Here is a 16,621-nt window from a genome sequence, read left to right on the forward strand (position 1 = left end):
GTTTTTCAAATATGCAGCTGAAATCTGTTCTAGACGCATTAGCGCTAAAAATCATGCATTTATTTGTTGTTAAATTTGGAAAAACTTTAATGTGAATAATACGTGACACATGAGGTAAATAAAAGAAGATTCCAATATTTCTCTAAAAAAAATACAGTTTAATAGTTTATCATTTTGTTTTTATATCAGTGGTTTGAAATTGGCTTGTTCTAATAATTAACTTGGGCAACTAATGACTTGAATTGTTATATTTTTGAAAAGATTTGGCCTAATATAGCTAAACTTTTATTCGGTTCAACGGAACACTGATCCACGTACTATCTGACTCCATTAAAAACAGCTTCATCATTTCAAAGTTCATATTGTCACAACGCTAAGTGTATTTTACATTAAATTGAATGTAACTTTAGTCGACGGTTATTTCACGCAGTACCAACTTGTTCAAAATTGCATAACGGTTTACCATTAGGCACCTCACAAATGTAGGCATTTAGCTTTCTGCAGTTCTCGTCATTCCACAAGAATTCTACCCTCGTCTTTAGCTCTTCGACGCAATCCTCAGTATGATATTGTTTGTCGGGGCTTCCCCTCGGAAACTTGTTAAATTGCGGCTTGCGTTGATTGTAACGCAATTCTTTGCCATCTCCCCACACTTTAATATTCTCCTGTAGTCGATCGTCGAGACCTTGAGCAATAAATTTAGGTTGTTATTCCTAGTATTTTTTTATGTAGGCCTAGGCCTACTTAGCTGCACGTATTTTGTATTCATTATAGTTTACCCGAGTCAAAAGATTTTGGTTAGTTGTGGCCCGACTTTTACAACTTGATAACTCTAGTTTTCTAATTCACTAAATTGCGGCTAATTCTAAATTTAAGCAAAATGCGGCTAATTCTAATTTTAATCATGTTTGTGAATTACTTGCGTACTTTAACTCAGATTTTACTAAAAATGCTTGAAACGACTTGTTGGTAAATTGTACAGTCTGAAAAGCAATTATTATGCTATTCTAAAATATATAAAATTAGCACACAAACATTAACCATTCACATTCGTATGGGAATAAATTGCGATTTAAATCAAATTGATTGTGGATAGTTAAGCGTATCATTTTAGTTCAAGTTCTGGTTTTCTAGAATCAGGTAATTCTAATTTTCAAGATCAAGTTTGGTTGTAGTATGTATTTACTAGAAGTAGGCTACTATAGTGCTCTTTATCTCATTACAGGCTACTGTTTACCTGGGCTGAGGAGGCGGAGTCGGTTTATATACTAACCGAGTTTGACGTGCGTATGTGCAGTATTACGTAAATGGGTGGAATATAGGCTGCAGAGCCGGTGTCAAACTCTGGATTTGGGCTATTTTAACCGACTCCGCAGCCCTAATATCAAAGCGTACCTATACAGCAGCACTGGTGCACCATGAAAGGTTTCCAGGTGCGCCGCGAGCAAAAGGAAAAATATTGTGATATTTTACTTTCCTATTATGCTTAGCTCATAGATTCCACAGTAATTTTAAGTACAAAACACAATAAGACCTTCAAAGCAACAGCATCTAAATCAGATAATCTATAATACCGTAGTATTAAGACCACCGAAATAATAACGCCAACTGCGTAGTAATAGCCACGTCAGAATAACATCTAAAATAGTCTATACATAAGATCCTAAACATGTCGAAATAAGTCCAAAATTAATCGGAAAAATACTTAAATGGACAACATTGTAGGGAAAGGGTATTGGATGATTGGGGAACACCTGTCTGGCATTAGCCGTTTGCTGTCGACATTTGGCGGCCGCTGTTTTGGCCCTAGATTTTTTGCCCCTGTTTGGGCTTATGGGCGGGTAGTTTGTGGTGTTAGAAATTGGGTTTGGGTTGAAAATATTAAGGGAGTTGGTGATAGTTCTAGGTGGGGCTTTGGGTTAGATAAGAGGTTCTATAGGCATTATTACTGTCTTTTATTCCGAAGTTGCTGTTGTTCTTATTTTGGTTTCAAGGCTAGTAGAGTCCCTTTAAAGATATGCAACTATAAAGCCTATATAACAAAAAATTGCAAGCAATTTTAAATAAATACCGGTACACCTAAAAAATTTCGCGCTCGCTTCACTCGCAAGGTGCGCCGCGACGTTTTAAAATGTCTCTAGGTGCGCCACCAAGTAAAAAAGGAAAAAACACTGCTATCATAGAGCACTAATATTAGTGCTCTATGCTGCTATACAGGATTAAAGCTAATTTAAATAGGGCATTGTTATGTCATATTTAAAACATTTTATATACTACTTGGAGTTGTGATATGCGTAGGGCCCTTTGGCTGTAGATGTAGAGGTTCCTGCAAACAACCAAGAAAGTCAAATAGGATTCGCGAATGGCGAATTAGTGTTTGTGATATAGCCAAAATAGTGTATCGTGCCTAGTTTAGAAGAAGGCGGCGGGTCAGCCCGGGTGATTTAGCCTACGTTGGCGTTCTGGGATTGGGGTCGCGGGTCTTAGGTTGCCCACCCCTGGTTTAAGGCATATACAGCGGAGAGTAAAAATTGAAGATAATACCAATATTGAATTAGATATGTAAATTTCAGTCCATAATCATGGTTTCGTAAAAAGTACAGGGTTAGGGGCTTGACTGAGAGCCAATACCATATTATTTTTCAGGACCCGTTGACTTTTGGGGTAACTACTATATATACAACCAATAATACTATATATGCTTAATACGCATACCAATCCAAAACGACCACATGTTCGATTGCTGCATTAGAATTTCTACAAAGTCTTGTATCTTCTCGGTCTTTGGCATTGCTAGCATTCCTCCTTCGTGGTGACAAGTATTTTCTGCCATTGCAAACGTTTTTACGTCGTCAAAAACTTGATAACACTTGCAATCGAGTTCCTCGTAACCAAGTGGACATGGATTCGGTTTTCTACCTGTTAAATGTTCGAGGACATTATTTTTTGGCCTTTAAAACGTCATGACAGAGACACACATTGCAAGGAAACACAAACCTACAATATTTCCAACGGTCACAAACGCAAATTTACAAAAACGGTTGAGGGATTGGGTAATTCGTAAGGAGTTCAGTGATTTTCGTCTAGGACAGAGGTTCCCAACGTGGGCGGTACCTCCCCCTTGTGGGCGTTGGCGAGTTACAAGGGGGCGTTTTGGGTCTGTTTCTAATTTGGGGGGCGATGAATGCACATAAGGGGGCGTTACATAAAAGTACCTAGGCTAAATTTTATAAAAAGTTTACATAAAAATAGTAAGAAACAGGACTGTAGGTAACTTTTAACCTCGTACTGCGGACTTGTAGTAGTTTTCCGACCATTGTTACGTAATAATTGACTTTCTTATGTAAAGTTGTTGCGTTTCACAGTTTTATACGCGGCAATATGTTTGTATATTTAAAGCAGGGGTCGCCAACTTACGGATCGCCACCTCTTTGACAACTAGACACGAGTCCATTTTAAATACTTTTTGACTATTTTAACTTAGTACAGGCAAAAATTTTTCGCACTTCGCGCCAATCATCTTTCTACGTCAAGTTTGTCTACATTTTGATGCTGTCTTTCCAATAGCAGCGCTTTTTACCGTTGCGGACAAACGGAAAACGTATTCAAAAATATTACACATATATTTTTTTACATTTTTTTATTTTTTTCGGCAATGTAATGAATACTAGCACGAAATTTAAAAGAAATGTTGGTATAAAAAAAAAAAATAAATAAAAAATAAAAGAAATGTTGGTATACCCCCAAAAAATCGCGCCCGCTTCGCTCGCCAGGAATTAAAGAGCTTAACAAACACTGAATTACACTATCTATAAACACTAAGGTTATCGCGTTTCCTCAAACTAGCTTTATTACACTTTTCATTGGTAGTATAGATGAAAAAAAACGAGGTCCGCCTGATTCACAATTGTTCTAACATTCCAATAACACAATTCTTAGTTAACATTTTGTGCGGCCCGCAGCATCAGGGTTGGTAGCCGAGGTCGCATATACGGACGTTTATGTCGCATATACGGGCGCTTGTAGGTCGCATATACGGGAGGAGATGTCGCATATACGGGCGTTCGCATAATGTCGCATATATGGGCGAATTTCTCTACCGAACATACTGTGTGGTGTAAGGCGTCGGAATGGCGTTCTATCAGATTTTAGTAGGCCATTATAAAATGTTTTTGTTGCCTGACAGTTATGTCGTCATATTATGTCTTCATCATTACGTCACACTAATATAGTGGTGTAGCAAAATTACCCATATATTTAGCTATGTCGCATATACGGGCGTTCGCATAATGTCGCATATACGGGCGAATTTCTCTACTGAACATACTGTGTGGTTTAAGGCGTCAAAACAGCGTTCGAATAAATTTTAGTTGGCCATTATAAAATGTTTGTGTTGCCTGCAGTTATGACGTCATATTATGTCTTCATCATTACGTCACACAAATCTAGTGGTGTAGTAAATTACCCATATATTTGGCAAGGTCGCATATACAAGCGTTCGCATAATGTCGTACATACGGGCGAATATCTCTACCGAACATACTGTGTGGTGTAAAGCGTCGGAACGGTGTTCTATCAGATTTTAGTAGGCCATTATAAGGTGTTTGTGTTGCCTGACAGTTATAACGTCATATCATGTCTTCATCGTAACGTCACACTCAAGTAAATGCTGTAGTAAATAGCTCATATTTGGCTAGGTCGCATATACGGGCGTTCGCATAGTGTCGCATGAACGGGCGAATTTCTCTACTGAACATACTTTGTGGTGTAAGGCGTCAAAACGGCGTTCGAATAAATTTTAGTTGGCCATTAGATTTTTTTATTATGGTTCTATTGAGGACCGCGACTGAAGTGACAAGAAGGATTAGGAAAATAAAAAATGAATTTATTTAATTTTAAGTTAAAAAATTTATTCGAACGCCGTTTTGACGCCTTACACCAGGGGTCGGCAACCTTTTTTGCACTGCGGCCCCGTAGTTTTGTCGCGGACCGGCCTTCAATATAAACAAATGTCCATAAAGGAAATGTATTACAATTTTTTGCAATGCGAACTTTAAGCTTGTTTTGCCGCAACGAGATGCTCCCTCTAGGAATTATTGAACTTAATGAAACCCGCGGGGGGGGATCTGGTCCGCCAAGCAATTGAACCCAGTCCGCGGCTTATTTCAAGCCGCTGTATTTAGACAATTCCTTTGTAAGAAGTCACACTTTGTATTATAATATTGTATTTTAGTTCCTTTTTTGACAAAAGTACATCTGAAAAGTATAGAAAAGACATACGTAAAATGTCAGAAAATACATTCAGCTTTTTGGCTTTTTCCTGTCATTTTATAGAGGCTTGCTAACACTAATCAAAATTCATAGCCATAGAGCCTATGTTTTTTTTTGAAACCTTGCCTATTTAAATATCAATAAAATAAATCATTTCATTATGGGATGTTGTTTATATATGTAACTCAAAAAAAAAGATATGGCCACATTACACGTAGTTAGAACATTACAAGAGCTTGATACTAATTCTTATTTTCACCATACCGGTCAACCATGGACTATATTTAAACGAAAATTAATGTGTTTTAAATATAAAAATGCATTTAATTGTTTTTGTGCTTTTTTCCTACGTACAGTTTGGATTTAAATCAAAATTCAATCTGGCAACCCTGCTACGGACCGGTAACGAACTCCTCGCGGACCGGCGATTGCCGACCACTGCCTTACGCCACACAGTATGTTCGGTAGAGAAATTCGCCCGTATATGCGACATTATGCGAACGCCCGTATATGCGACCTAGCCAAATATATGGGTAATTTACTACACCACTAGATTTGTGTGACGTAATGATGAAGACATAATATGACGTCATAACTGTCAGGCAACACAAACATTTTATAATGGCCAACTAAAATTTATTCGAACGCCGTTTTGACGCCTTAAACCACACAGTATGTTCTGTAGAGAAATTCGCCCGTTTATGCGACATTATGCGAACGCCCGTATATGCGACCTAGCCAAATATGAGCTATTTACTACAGCACTTAATGAGTGAGACGTTACGATGAAAACATGATATGACGTCATAACTGTCAGGCAACACAAACATTTTATAATGGCCAACTAAAATTTATTCAAACGCCGTTTTGACGCCTTAAACCACACAGTATGTTCTGTAGAGAAATTTGCCCGTATATGCGACATTATGCGAACGCCCGTATATGCGACCTAGCCAAATATATGGGTAATTTACTACACCACTAGATTTGTGTGACGTAATGATGAAGACATAATATGACGTCATAACTGTCAGGCAACACAAACATTTTATAATGGCCAACTAAAATTTATTCAAACGCCGTTTTGACGCCTTAAACCACACAGTATGTTCTGTAGAGAAATTCGCCCGTATATGCGACCTAGCCAAATATGAGCTATTTACTACAGCACTTAATGAGTGTGACGTTACGATGAAGACATGATATGACGTCATAACTATCAGGCAACACAAACACTTCATAATGGCCTACTAAAATCTGATAGAACGCCATTCCGACGCCTTACACCACACAGTATGTTCGGTAGAGAAATTCGCCCATATATGCGACATTATGCGAACGCCCGTATATGCGACCAACAATCGCCCGTATATGCGACATCAACGCCCGTATATGCGACCTCGGCTACCAACCCCTCTCGCCCGCAGAGACCTTTCTGAGGTTTGATTGGTGCCCATGACAAGAAAAGGTTGCCGACCCCTGATTTAAAGTTCTGGTGCAGAAAGTTGTTTTTTTCCTGGTAATAACATAACCTGGTGAATTATTGTATCCATAAATTCCTATAGTGTATGTATGTTAGACAACCTAAAAAAATAAGACTGATAGCTTATCGAAACGAAAGTGAAGACAATATGATGTTAGGCAACGATTAGTATAATACTTTACTGTAAAGCGAGATGAGGGGGGCGATATGAAATAATAGCAAGCCCAAGGGGGCACTAGTGTCAAAAAGGTTGGGAAACACTGGTCTAGGGCCATGGCGTCAAGCAGGTATTCAGGTTGAAAGTTAATGGCTTAATTTAGAGGTTATAGGCTTATAAGTAATGGGTTAGGACAGGACGTCGTGGGTCACACAAAGTTTTGAATATTATGGGTTAAGACAGTGGTTCTCCACAGGGCTGCGGAGTCGGTTAAAAATAACCCGACGCCAACTCCCGACTCTGACTCCGGCCAATAAAATACACCCGAGTTCGACTCCCAAACCCGACTCTGACTCCGGCAAAATGTGCGATTTTGTCGAGTCCCGAGTCCGGCTTGTCTTAGTCGAGTCCCAAGTCCCGTGTCCACTTCCAACAAAACACACCGACTCCGTCGAGTATCGAGTTCGACTCCGACTCCGCAGCCCTAGTTCTCAATCTGTCATAAGTGTGTGGCCTATGTTCAAAGGACATTTAGAACTTTGTGGCCCCTCTTGCTAAAGTTTAGGAAAAATACGCTATATGGAACGTAACAAAGTCCGGGTATAGTCGTAATGATAACACTGGTCAACAAATTTTCACTTTTTTTCTAAACGGGAATGTGAATATTTCACGTTAGATTTATTTTTCACGCTGATTCCGAATATAACTTTAGTTTTTCTCTAGCAAGTCACAATTTTTAAGATATCGCCTATTTAATTTTCCGAAAAAAAAGCTTTGAAAACAACGCACAGCTGTGATACATGGCCTTAAAATCGTCTGACATATAAATTTTTTATACACACAACCAGTGGTGGGATTTAATTTTTAATGTCAGCCGGTTCTATCACAAAAGTCATATATTTCAGCCGGTTCTTTTTCAAAATGTCATATTTTTCAGCAAATAACTAATATAGTTGCAACAACAGAATGCAACCCAGGTTCCAGCGAATGTTGCGAACCGGCTGAATCCCATCACTGCTAACAGCCACACTAAAAAGCAGCAGTCGTCTCATGACTTGTACTTATGACGCAACAATTAGACTTTCAGACAAACAATTACAATTAGGAAAATTATACAATTATAAAAATTAACACAATGTATGACTGTTAGTGACAGTGTCACGTGCGACCTTGACCATGGAACATTTGAAAAAAAATCACGTGAGCTACTGGGATCTTAAAAATCAATGTATGAGATAAAATGCAAAAATCCTGTGACAGTTACCAGTAATGCTAACCGGTTCGCTGATCTCATAAAATTTCGCGACAAGGTTCTATAGAACCGGGGCGAACCGGCTGAATCCCACCACTGCACATAACTCGATTCACCACAATAGTACTTCTATGATGGAATTTTCAACCATTTCCCTTTATAAAATCCTTGGTGACGGGGTTTTATAGCTTAAAATATCGTTGTTGTTCATCGTCACTAACTGAACCCATGTTTTCTGGTAATAAGTTCAACTAAGTGTGAAAAAATGCATTTTGAGTGCATAACCCATCTAAATCCTAAGCTAAGCAGATCATCAACACCGACCGTAAAATAATGCAATTTGCATTTTCTAAAAAGTTAGCACACAGTCACTAATGCCAGCCAAGCGCGTAATTCCACGTTTTTACATTGTGCATCCTTTGTAATTTTACTAATATTTTGTTCCATTAAGATTCCTATCGTTTTGTTTAGCTTAGTAGTGAAAACTTTTCGTAGAGGAATGCTAAACATAGAACCCCACTTTTTTATTTCTATAGCAAAACGATTTTCCAAGGGGTGTAACGTTTGTGATATTAGCCACTTACAGTTCCTTATAGGCTTATTGTCTCTTGGTGATGCAGTTAGTAGCACGGCTGCTGTACCAAAAAGGACAATCTTCTGCATGTTGTCTAAGTTTTATTTCCGTTGTCTTATTACGACATAAATCTCAAGCAAGTTGTTGTTTTTTAATCCCCATACAAGTAGTTATGACTTTTATTTTGAAAACATGCATCTACAGCAAGGTTGTTTAAATCTGTCTGGTGAACATAATTGGTTTTGAACTTATGTTTTGTTCTTATTAACTCCATTCACCAACATCTTAAACTTTATCAGGGACAATTCAAGACTTCCATGAGGAGGAAGTGAAACTCGCATTGGGGCATTGTGTGGTACAGGTCTTATTGCTAAATCTAACAGCTTAAGTACAATTGTCCAACTTATATCTGAAGTGTTATTGCTTGTCTGTGGTCAATCAAATTTAAAAAGGAAAAGAAACAACATTACTGATTAAAATCTGGCACTACCGAACATTTATTCGTTTTGTTTTTGTTCTGCTGTAGTGCTATGAGAACTTGTTTGAACAACATTTATACTCAGCTCAGGAAGTGATTTTACATCTGAAAATTAACTACTTAATTACAAAAAACGTTAATAAAAGATCTTTCCCTAACTGTTTTTTTTAGAAATATCATTAAAAAATCAGATTGTAAGGTGCGTGAGTCACACTATAGTTGAAGTATGTCACAATGTGCAATGGGCCTATATAAATAATACAGCAAAATATCGAAAAAAATAAATTGCAAATATTTCAAAAAAACTGTTGTGCTAGAAAAAAAGAAGGGAATTTTTAGAATTAGCGCCGAAAACACATTACGAATCAATCTGTCACATATCCGTTTAAAATTTGCTGTTGACCAGTGTAATCACGAATTGCTGATTTCCGGTTCCGACTCAGATCCAAAGACTTTTTGTACAATTATGTCAATAAATTGTAGACAGCATGGTGAATTTTATTGCACAAATTCCCAGTGTGAGTAAGAATTAGTGTCAATATATTCTACTCAATATTATTAGTGTGCAACTTTTATTATAATTCTAGTTAAGCAAAGGTATGTGAGTGAGTAAGAAATAAACTGGATGATATTTGCTTCTAAGAATGGATGAGGTGTGAACGCAGGTTGGTTGGCTACCTCTGGCCCGGGGTCTATAGTCAACGCCTTGTAATTGGTCTATTGACGTAAACTATAGTCTGTGTGTTATTTGAACAAACAAATAGGATAGCGTATATATAGTAGTGTATTATTGGCCAAGCTAACCTATGCTACGCAGAACCCCAGCAGCATGTCTTCGTAGTTGTTGTTTTTCTAAAGCACGCTTCCAGATAAACACGTCCCTGATGTCACCATGAAAATGAGGGTCGTATCGAGGATTTCCCGGCAATCTAAAGTCTCTCCGTCCATCACGCAGCAACCCGTCTTCATCCTGACAAGTAACAATGGTTATACAATTTACTCTGCGATTACTATATGCGGTTTACTCTACAATCTGCAAATTGTGCGAAACGATACTTGCTTACAATGATCTTATCTATATATTTATTTTTGTAGAGATTTGTAGAAGCAATTTTCACTTTTAAACGGGTGACAGATTTTCATTTTTTACCAAGTCAAAAAACATAATCGCTCTAGCTAAAAATTATTGACCACAGCTTAATGGCTTTGTGATTTGTATACCTATTGTGGAAAGCATTTTAGTTAACTCACTTCGGACACAAAGTGATAGACAGTCAACGGACGACCAGCGTCTTTGCTGTTTTACAATGAAGGTCATACATGTTTTCCGAGCATTGCAAAATTTAAAAAACATATCACATGTTATCAAATATCTATTTACCCTATCTATTTTTAACATGTTGCGTCACGAAATTTAACGTTTATAGACATACCTAAGAATGGTATGCCATTTGAAAAAAAATTTGGATCATTTAGCCCTCTGACGAAGATGTTACGCGATCCGTGACATTCATTTATTTCATAAGTATCGGCTATAACACGAGGTTACAACAAAGTTACACTGGCATGTTATACATGTAGTGTGCAATATTGATAAAAAGTACCACTGCACGCTGAATTGTTTCATTTTGTTTACCCCACGCAAAATTCAGGTAGATTTCGCAAATTGCCAGTTATTGCAGTTTTAATTGATCTACATAGCCGGTATAAACGTCAGTAGTTCTTTCCTAGTAAATATAGTGTATTTAATCTGTGCAACGCCAGGTATTTAGGGTATAGTGTATTCAGTCTATAATGAATATTGCACTAACCGGGTATTTAGTCTATACTGAATATTGCACTAATCACAACACAGCAGTTACAGCTTCAACGTAGTGAAACACTCCCATTTCCCACAACAAAATTTTCAAAACCGGTGTTTTACAATACCCTGGCGTGTCCAACAGTAAGGTGCGCATCGCTTGAGAGGTTTCCGAGCACCTGCATGAAGGTACCGCGCCCGTCCGGAAGCCCGTCGATGTAGGGCGTAATGTGGGCCACGTCGTAGTTGTAAGTGTCTCGGTCGAACACGATGCCGACCAAAGTCCACTGGTGCTCTGGGATCGACGATTTACCATAGTCAATATGGCCGGGTTGCGTGTTGGAGTAGAACGAAATTGTTTCTAAATAAAGAACGGTGATTTCAAACTTTTTCAAATAGCGGTGGCGGCCCTTTTGCTTTTTTAAGCTAGTGGAAACCCCCATTATTATTATTTAAAACAGAAAAATTAAAACATTGCTATAAAATAATTTCTCATATAAGTACCAAATCTATAGGCCTACCTACACATAACTGAGAAATGTAATATTTTTTATCATAGGTTTTACCAGGTATTAAATTTAAAAAGATTACAAACCCTTTGCATTTTTACGGCTATCAGGACTATAGCATATATACGTGGAGCCAGTTTGAGAAGCACTGATCAAACTGTTTACTCTGTTGAGATTCGTATTTTATTAAATATTTCTTTCCACAAAAATAGTTTTTAATATTGCCAAATACTTATTTCAATTATTGGGTTTTTTTCCGCAATAATGCAAGCAAGCCCATGAACAGAGACGGGGATGTGAACATTTTTTGCACAATGTGCGCAAAAATGTGTAAGCCAAAATGTGCAAAACATCTGCGCACATTTTAAAATAGCTTCAAAATCAATTTTTTTTACAAAGTGCGCACATTTTAATCTGCCTTCAAAAAAGTGCACACTTTTCTTTAACAATGTGCGCACATTTTAATCTGCCTTCAAAAAAGTGCACACTTTTCTTTAACAATGTGCGCACATTTTGATCTGCCTTCAAAAATGTGCGCACTGTTTTTTAACAATGTGCGCACATATTAAACTGGCTTCAAAAATGCGCGCACTCTTTTTTAGGTTAGAGTTAGACTTAAAGTAGCCTACAAAGTTTAGCTAACTCTGACTCTGACTCTGACTCTGACTCTGACTCTGACTCTGACTCTGACTCTGACTCTGACTCTGACTCTGACTATGACTATGACTCTGACTCTGACTCTGACTCTGACTCTGACTCTGACTCTGACTCTGACTCTGACTCTGACTCTGACTCTGACTCTGACTCTAACTCCAAAAACTCTTAATCTAACTCTAACTTAAAAATGTCCCATTGTAAAAAAAAGTGCGCACATTTTTTAAGGCAGTTTGCACATTTTGGCGTGCACATTTTTGCGCACATTGTGCAAAATAACGCGCAACGTCCCCTGTTGCATAAACACGCTTAGTGACAGCACAAGTAAATTTAATGAGAGGCAAATGTGTGTCAGGATAGAAATTTGGTTATGCTAGTTTTGTCGCTTTTAAAAATTATTGAATTTTACATTTTATGTTTGGGTTTTATGTAAATACACAATTCATAAGGTTAATTACGCGTGTAGTAGCTCGGAAACACAAACTCCCAGCCACGATTTTCCTTGTCGCGCTTTGAGAGAATCCTGGCTCCTCGATTTTTGTCCTTGTTGCTTTTGTTTGGGCGAATTGGGCGAAGGCGAATCAAGGCCACAATTGTGAAGCTCTTATTGTCCAAATCATACTCAGTTCCCAAGTCAATGAAACTGTTGTTTTCGTGACTGAAATAGGTTTAGGTTTTAATGTAAGAAGCACAAAAAGTATAGGATACGAAAAATACTACTGTTTATTAAAGTTTTTATAAATTGAATGGCGTTACAATAATTTCATTCAATAGAATATTGACAATTGTTTGCATCGATCAGGGTTAAGCAATTATTTTTTACAGCGCATGAGAAACAGAAAATGCTGTGGCGGGCCGGGTACATAAGAGTGTCGAACTTGCAAATTTTGGCTGGAGAATGAAAATATGTTAGAGATGACGTCACTTATTTACGTCATAAAACAAGCATCCCGTAATATCGCACACATATTTTAAAAAAACGGGTAGTTAAAAAATAATTTCAACAAAACAGGAATTTAAATTTTCTCTTTTCGATTGGGCAAGTGAATTAAAATTTACTCTTTTTGATTGGGCGAGTGTTCATCTATCATTAGTCGCCCGGACTAAATATTACTCGCCAAAAATATCATCACGTCTGTTTGCGAATTTCCGCCCAATACCTTTTTTTTGTTTTACACCAAAGATTTAATTTACTTTTCTATTTCGGTACCTTTACAAAATTTATAGTTCTGGTTTGGCCGGCCCCTTTTGTTTACCGCAATATTGATTGCGCAGGTCGTTTCACCACGGGCGATGTGCCTGTTTAATTCGATTTTAAAGTTGCGCAAGGACGTATCATTAACGATATAACGAAATGTTCCAATATATATGTATATAGTATTTGGCGTTTAAAAGAATTCGTCGCAAAACAAATTAATTCAAATTTGGTAACAACAAACAGTTGCAAGTGCGTCGTCAAATAGCACGAATAACAAGAAAAAGGCTTTATTGAAATTAGGCCATGGGACAGATTAAAGTTGCCTGGCGGGCCGAACCCGGACCGCATGCTGTATTTTGCCCAGGACTGGTTTACATAAATAAATAAAATAGTTGCTTTTTAATTTTACTACACAACCGTTTACTTTACTTGAGATCGTATATTAAACTGACAAAATTTATTGTTACCTATAGTCCACACGCCAATGCTTGTCCGGTGGAATCACACGAGGCTTTGAAGAAAGTTTTCCCATTTTTTCCATAAATTCACCGCGAATGATTTGTCGCATTGCCCTTACTATGTATATGTTCGGTTGGGGCGTTTTAGGCAGAAAATCGCTCACCTTGTAGGCGCTTTTAAGATAACTTTCAGTGCTACGTTGAGACTTTTTGTTTTGAAAAGGAAGACAAACTCTCTGACCCGGAATGATCTCTGGAATTGGTAATGGACCGCGTTAAACTACGTTGGTAAGCTGAAAACGTTTCTTGTTATAAGCAAGCACAATCCAAAAAATGCTTACTTCCTTTGTCATCAAAAACTATCTGGTCAAGAAGCGATTTCGCATATTCTTTGATTGCTTTTCTCTTGCGATTTTTTAATGACATAGACGACTTTAAATTTATCGTGTCATAGGACCTTCGAGTTATCAAAGGTGCTTTGATGTGGATATCGTTAAATACAACTTGAGTTGGGGCCACACCAAAGGAGACCTCATCTTTTGCTTCAAGGCATAGAAAGTTTCCTAAAGAAAATAGTAGCACATAAATTAAAAAAATCTTCTTTAATGAAGTCTAGATATGGTGTTTTTGGCTAACCCCAGTGGAGTATTTGATAATATTTCGGGATCATGAAACCAAAACGCAGTTTGAGATGTATATTATACCACAACCCTAATTTTTACGTGATTTCTGCCCAGAGACAGCTGTGTGGTCAATGGCCCACCCAAATTGGGAAACTCATCCTGACGCCAAAATGAAGTGCCAATGAGCGAGTAGTTCACGAAACTTGATTGTATGCTAATAGGGCATTATGTATCCTATCTTTCGAAATTAGACCCAAATAATCGGATGTTTTTTCGCGCGATCGCTGGATTGCCATATATCTGAAACCCAATACAAAAAACAATGAATTCCCACGGGACCTGCCTACTCAGCTTTAAGATATTCTTGCGCACTACAATATATTTCCTCAGTAGGATTTTTCTTATACGGAACACTGCTTTGCCTCGTGGCCCCCTTCTGGTTTGGCTCCTTATTACAAGTAGGCTAATACTAGACTGTTTTTTGAATACATTATCATATATCTTAGGAAACTTAGTTTACTTTAACCTAGTTAAACATTTTACGTATGTTCAGTCTACTTACCTGTAACGCAAAAACTCAATATATAGACATAAAGCATATTATATATGACAACAAAAATATGCATTAATTTTTAAGCTATACGTTATGTTCTAATTGAAACTGGACGTTCTACTTCACAATAACGCGATGAATTAAATGTCACATATTTTATGTATTACCCCAATACCCTAATCGTTTGCCATCTTGGCATATGGCTTGCGGCAAGATACGGGCAGGGGTATAATTAAACGCTCATAAACCTTATAAACAAGAACAGTAAAGTACGTTTAATGACCTGAACAACATTTAATTGACCACTTAGTGCTGCTGGAAATGGCAAAACCTATTTAGTATTTTCGTCCTCACTGTAGGGCCTATAACTGTTATTTATACCAGTGCTCCGCAACCGGTGTGCTGCGACGTTCCTGGCGGTGTGTTACAAGTTTTTGAGGATACTTTTACATATATTCAGTCGCAATAACGCGAAAAATGTATAGGCCTAGGCTATCTCATCTAGTCAGGTATTTATTTGTCCTTCCTGGGTCTTATTTTATGAACTTTCCAAAATTTATATAATAATTTTTTTAAATTTATGTTACCTTTTTTGGCCGGGAAATCAAACATACTTTTTTTATCTGAACTACCGTACCTGGGGTACAAACAATTGTTTTTAAACTTTACACCAAAGTGAAATAGGAGATTATGAACCATACGCTTGAAACTTATAAGATATCATTGTAAATACATTATCGTATTTGTGATTGTATAATTAGTCTTGACAGCTAAAATAAATTAGTTTTAGGCAAAAAAGTACAGAGCACCTATGTCAGGTTTTATTTTTCGAGTGCTATTAAAATCCCTCTGTCCTCATCAGCTATTGCAAGGGGGTAACCTACAATATTCAAGACTTTTACCATCTTCAAAAATTTTAGGAAATCTGCAAAACCGTGAAATCAGTTGATAAAACAATGTTACACGTAAAATTTTCGGCGCCTACGTCGCGTTTTATTAATTATCGCTCGTTTTTCTCTTGGCTTCCAAGGAAATTTGCTAATGTTGTTTATTGTAGAATGTAGATCGACATATATTTTGTAGGTGTGCCGCTGAAATGTTTTAGCTCTACAGTGCCTCAAGTGGTAACGGTTACGGAGCACTGGTTTATAGCATGACTTAACAAAGAGTAGATATTTTTATGTTAAAAATGGTTCACGTTAACTGCAAATTTGTAATTCATTCACAACAAAAACGCTTTGGGCCTTACATACCTTGCAGAAAATGTTTCAGTTACAATAACAGAATAGTCTTTGTTAATGCTATTTCTACTGATTTGTTTATGTTAGTACCTATAACAAATAACTTTTTGTTGGCTGTAACGTAAAATTTGAAATCCCAAGTCCAGCACTGCTGTTAAAAAAGATCGGCTTGCTTAGTGGCGCAATCCGTTTGACGAACAACCGATAACCGAGCAAAATTGTGTTAATACTGTTTTGCGAAAATGCAAAACAAACGAATCTCAACAATAAAGATTGTGTGAACTTAACAATCGTGTGAACTTCGTACATTAAAACGGGATTTTTTAACTCGCATGCCAACTTCTGTAAAAAATTGACCCTAGACCTAGA

The 16,621-nt window shown here is 37.4% G+C and overlaps 1 protein-coding gene across 1 annotated transcript; it reads right to left on the reverse strand.

Annotated features, from left to right (window-relative positions):
- Positions 1-422: 422 nt before the first annotated feature.
- On the reverse strand, positions 423-15,623 carry LOC146164170 (uncharacterized). The gene is made up of 8 exons (XM_083380682.1): positions 15,599-15,623; positions 14,177-14,398; positions 13,845-14,088; positions 12,638-12,837; positions 11,145-11,377; positions 10,020-10,185; positions 2,716-2,919; positions 423-685 (listed from the first exon to the last, which is right to left on the reverse strand). The coding sequence occupies exons 1-8, from the start codon at positions 15,621-15,623 to the stop codon at positions 423-425; spliced, it is 1,557 nt and encodes a 518-aa protein (XP_083236808.1).
- Between the last annotated feature and the right edge of the window lie 998 nt (positions 15,624-16,621).

Source organism: Ascidiella aspersa, chromosome 2 (genome assembly GCF_963924565.1).
Source record: "Ascidiella aspersa chromosome 2, kaAscAspe10.2, whole genome shotgun sequence".
Lineage (NCBI taxonomy): Eukaryota > Metazoa > Chordata > Ascidiacea > Phlebobranchia > Ascidiidae > Ascidiella > Ascidiella aspersa.

Coding starts and splice junctions, on each gene's coding strand:
- LOC146164170 (XM_083380682.1), bottom strand. CDS start 15,623: ATGTTTGATTTCCCGGCCAAAAAAG. Junction 14,399..15,598: donor TGATTTCCCGGCCAAAAAAG/GTAACATAAATT, acceptor TATTTTCTTTAG/GAAACTTTCTATGCCTTGAA. Junction 14,089..14,176: donor AGTTTTTGATGACAAAGGAA/GTAAGCATTTTT, acceptor TACCAATTCCAG/AGATCATTCCGGGTCAGAGA.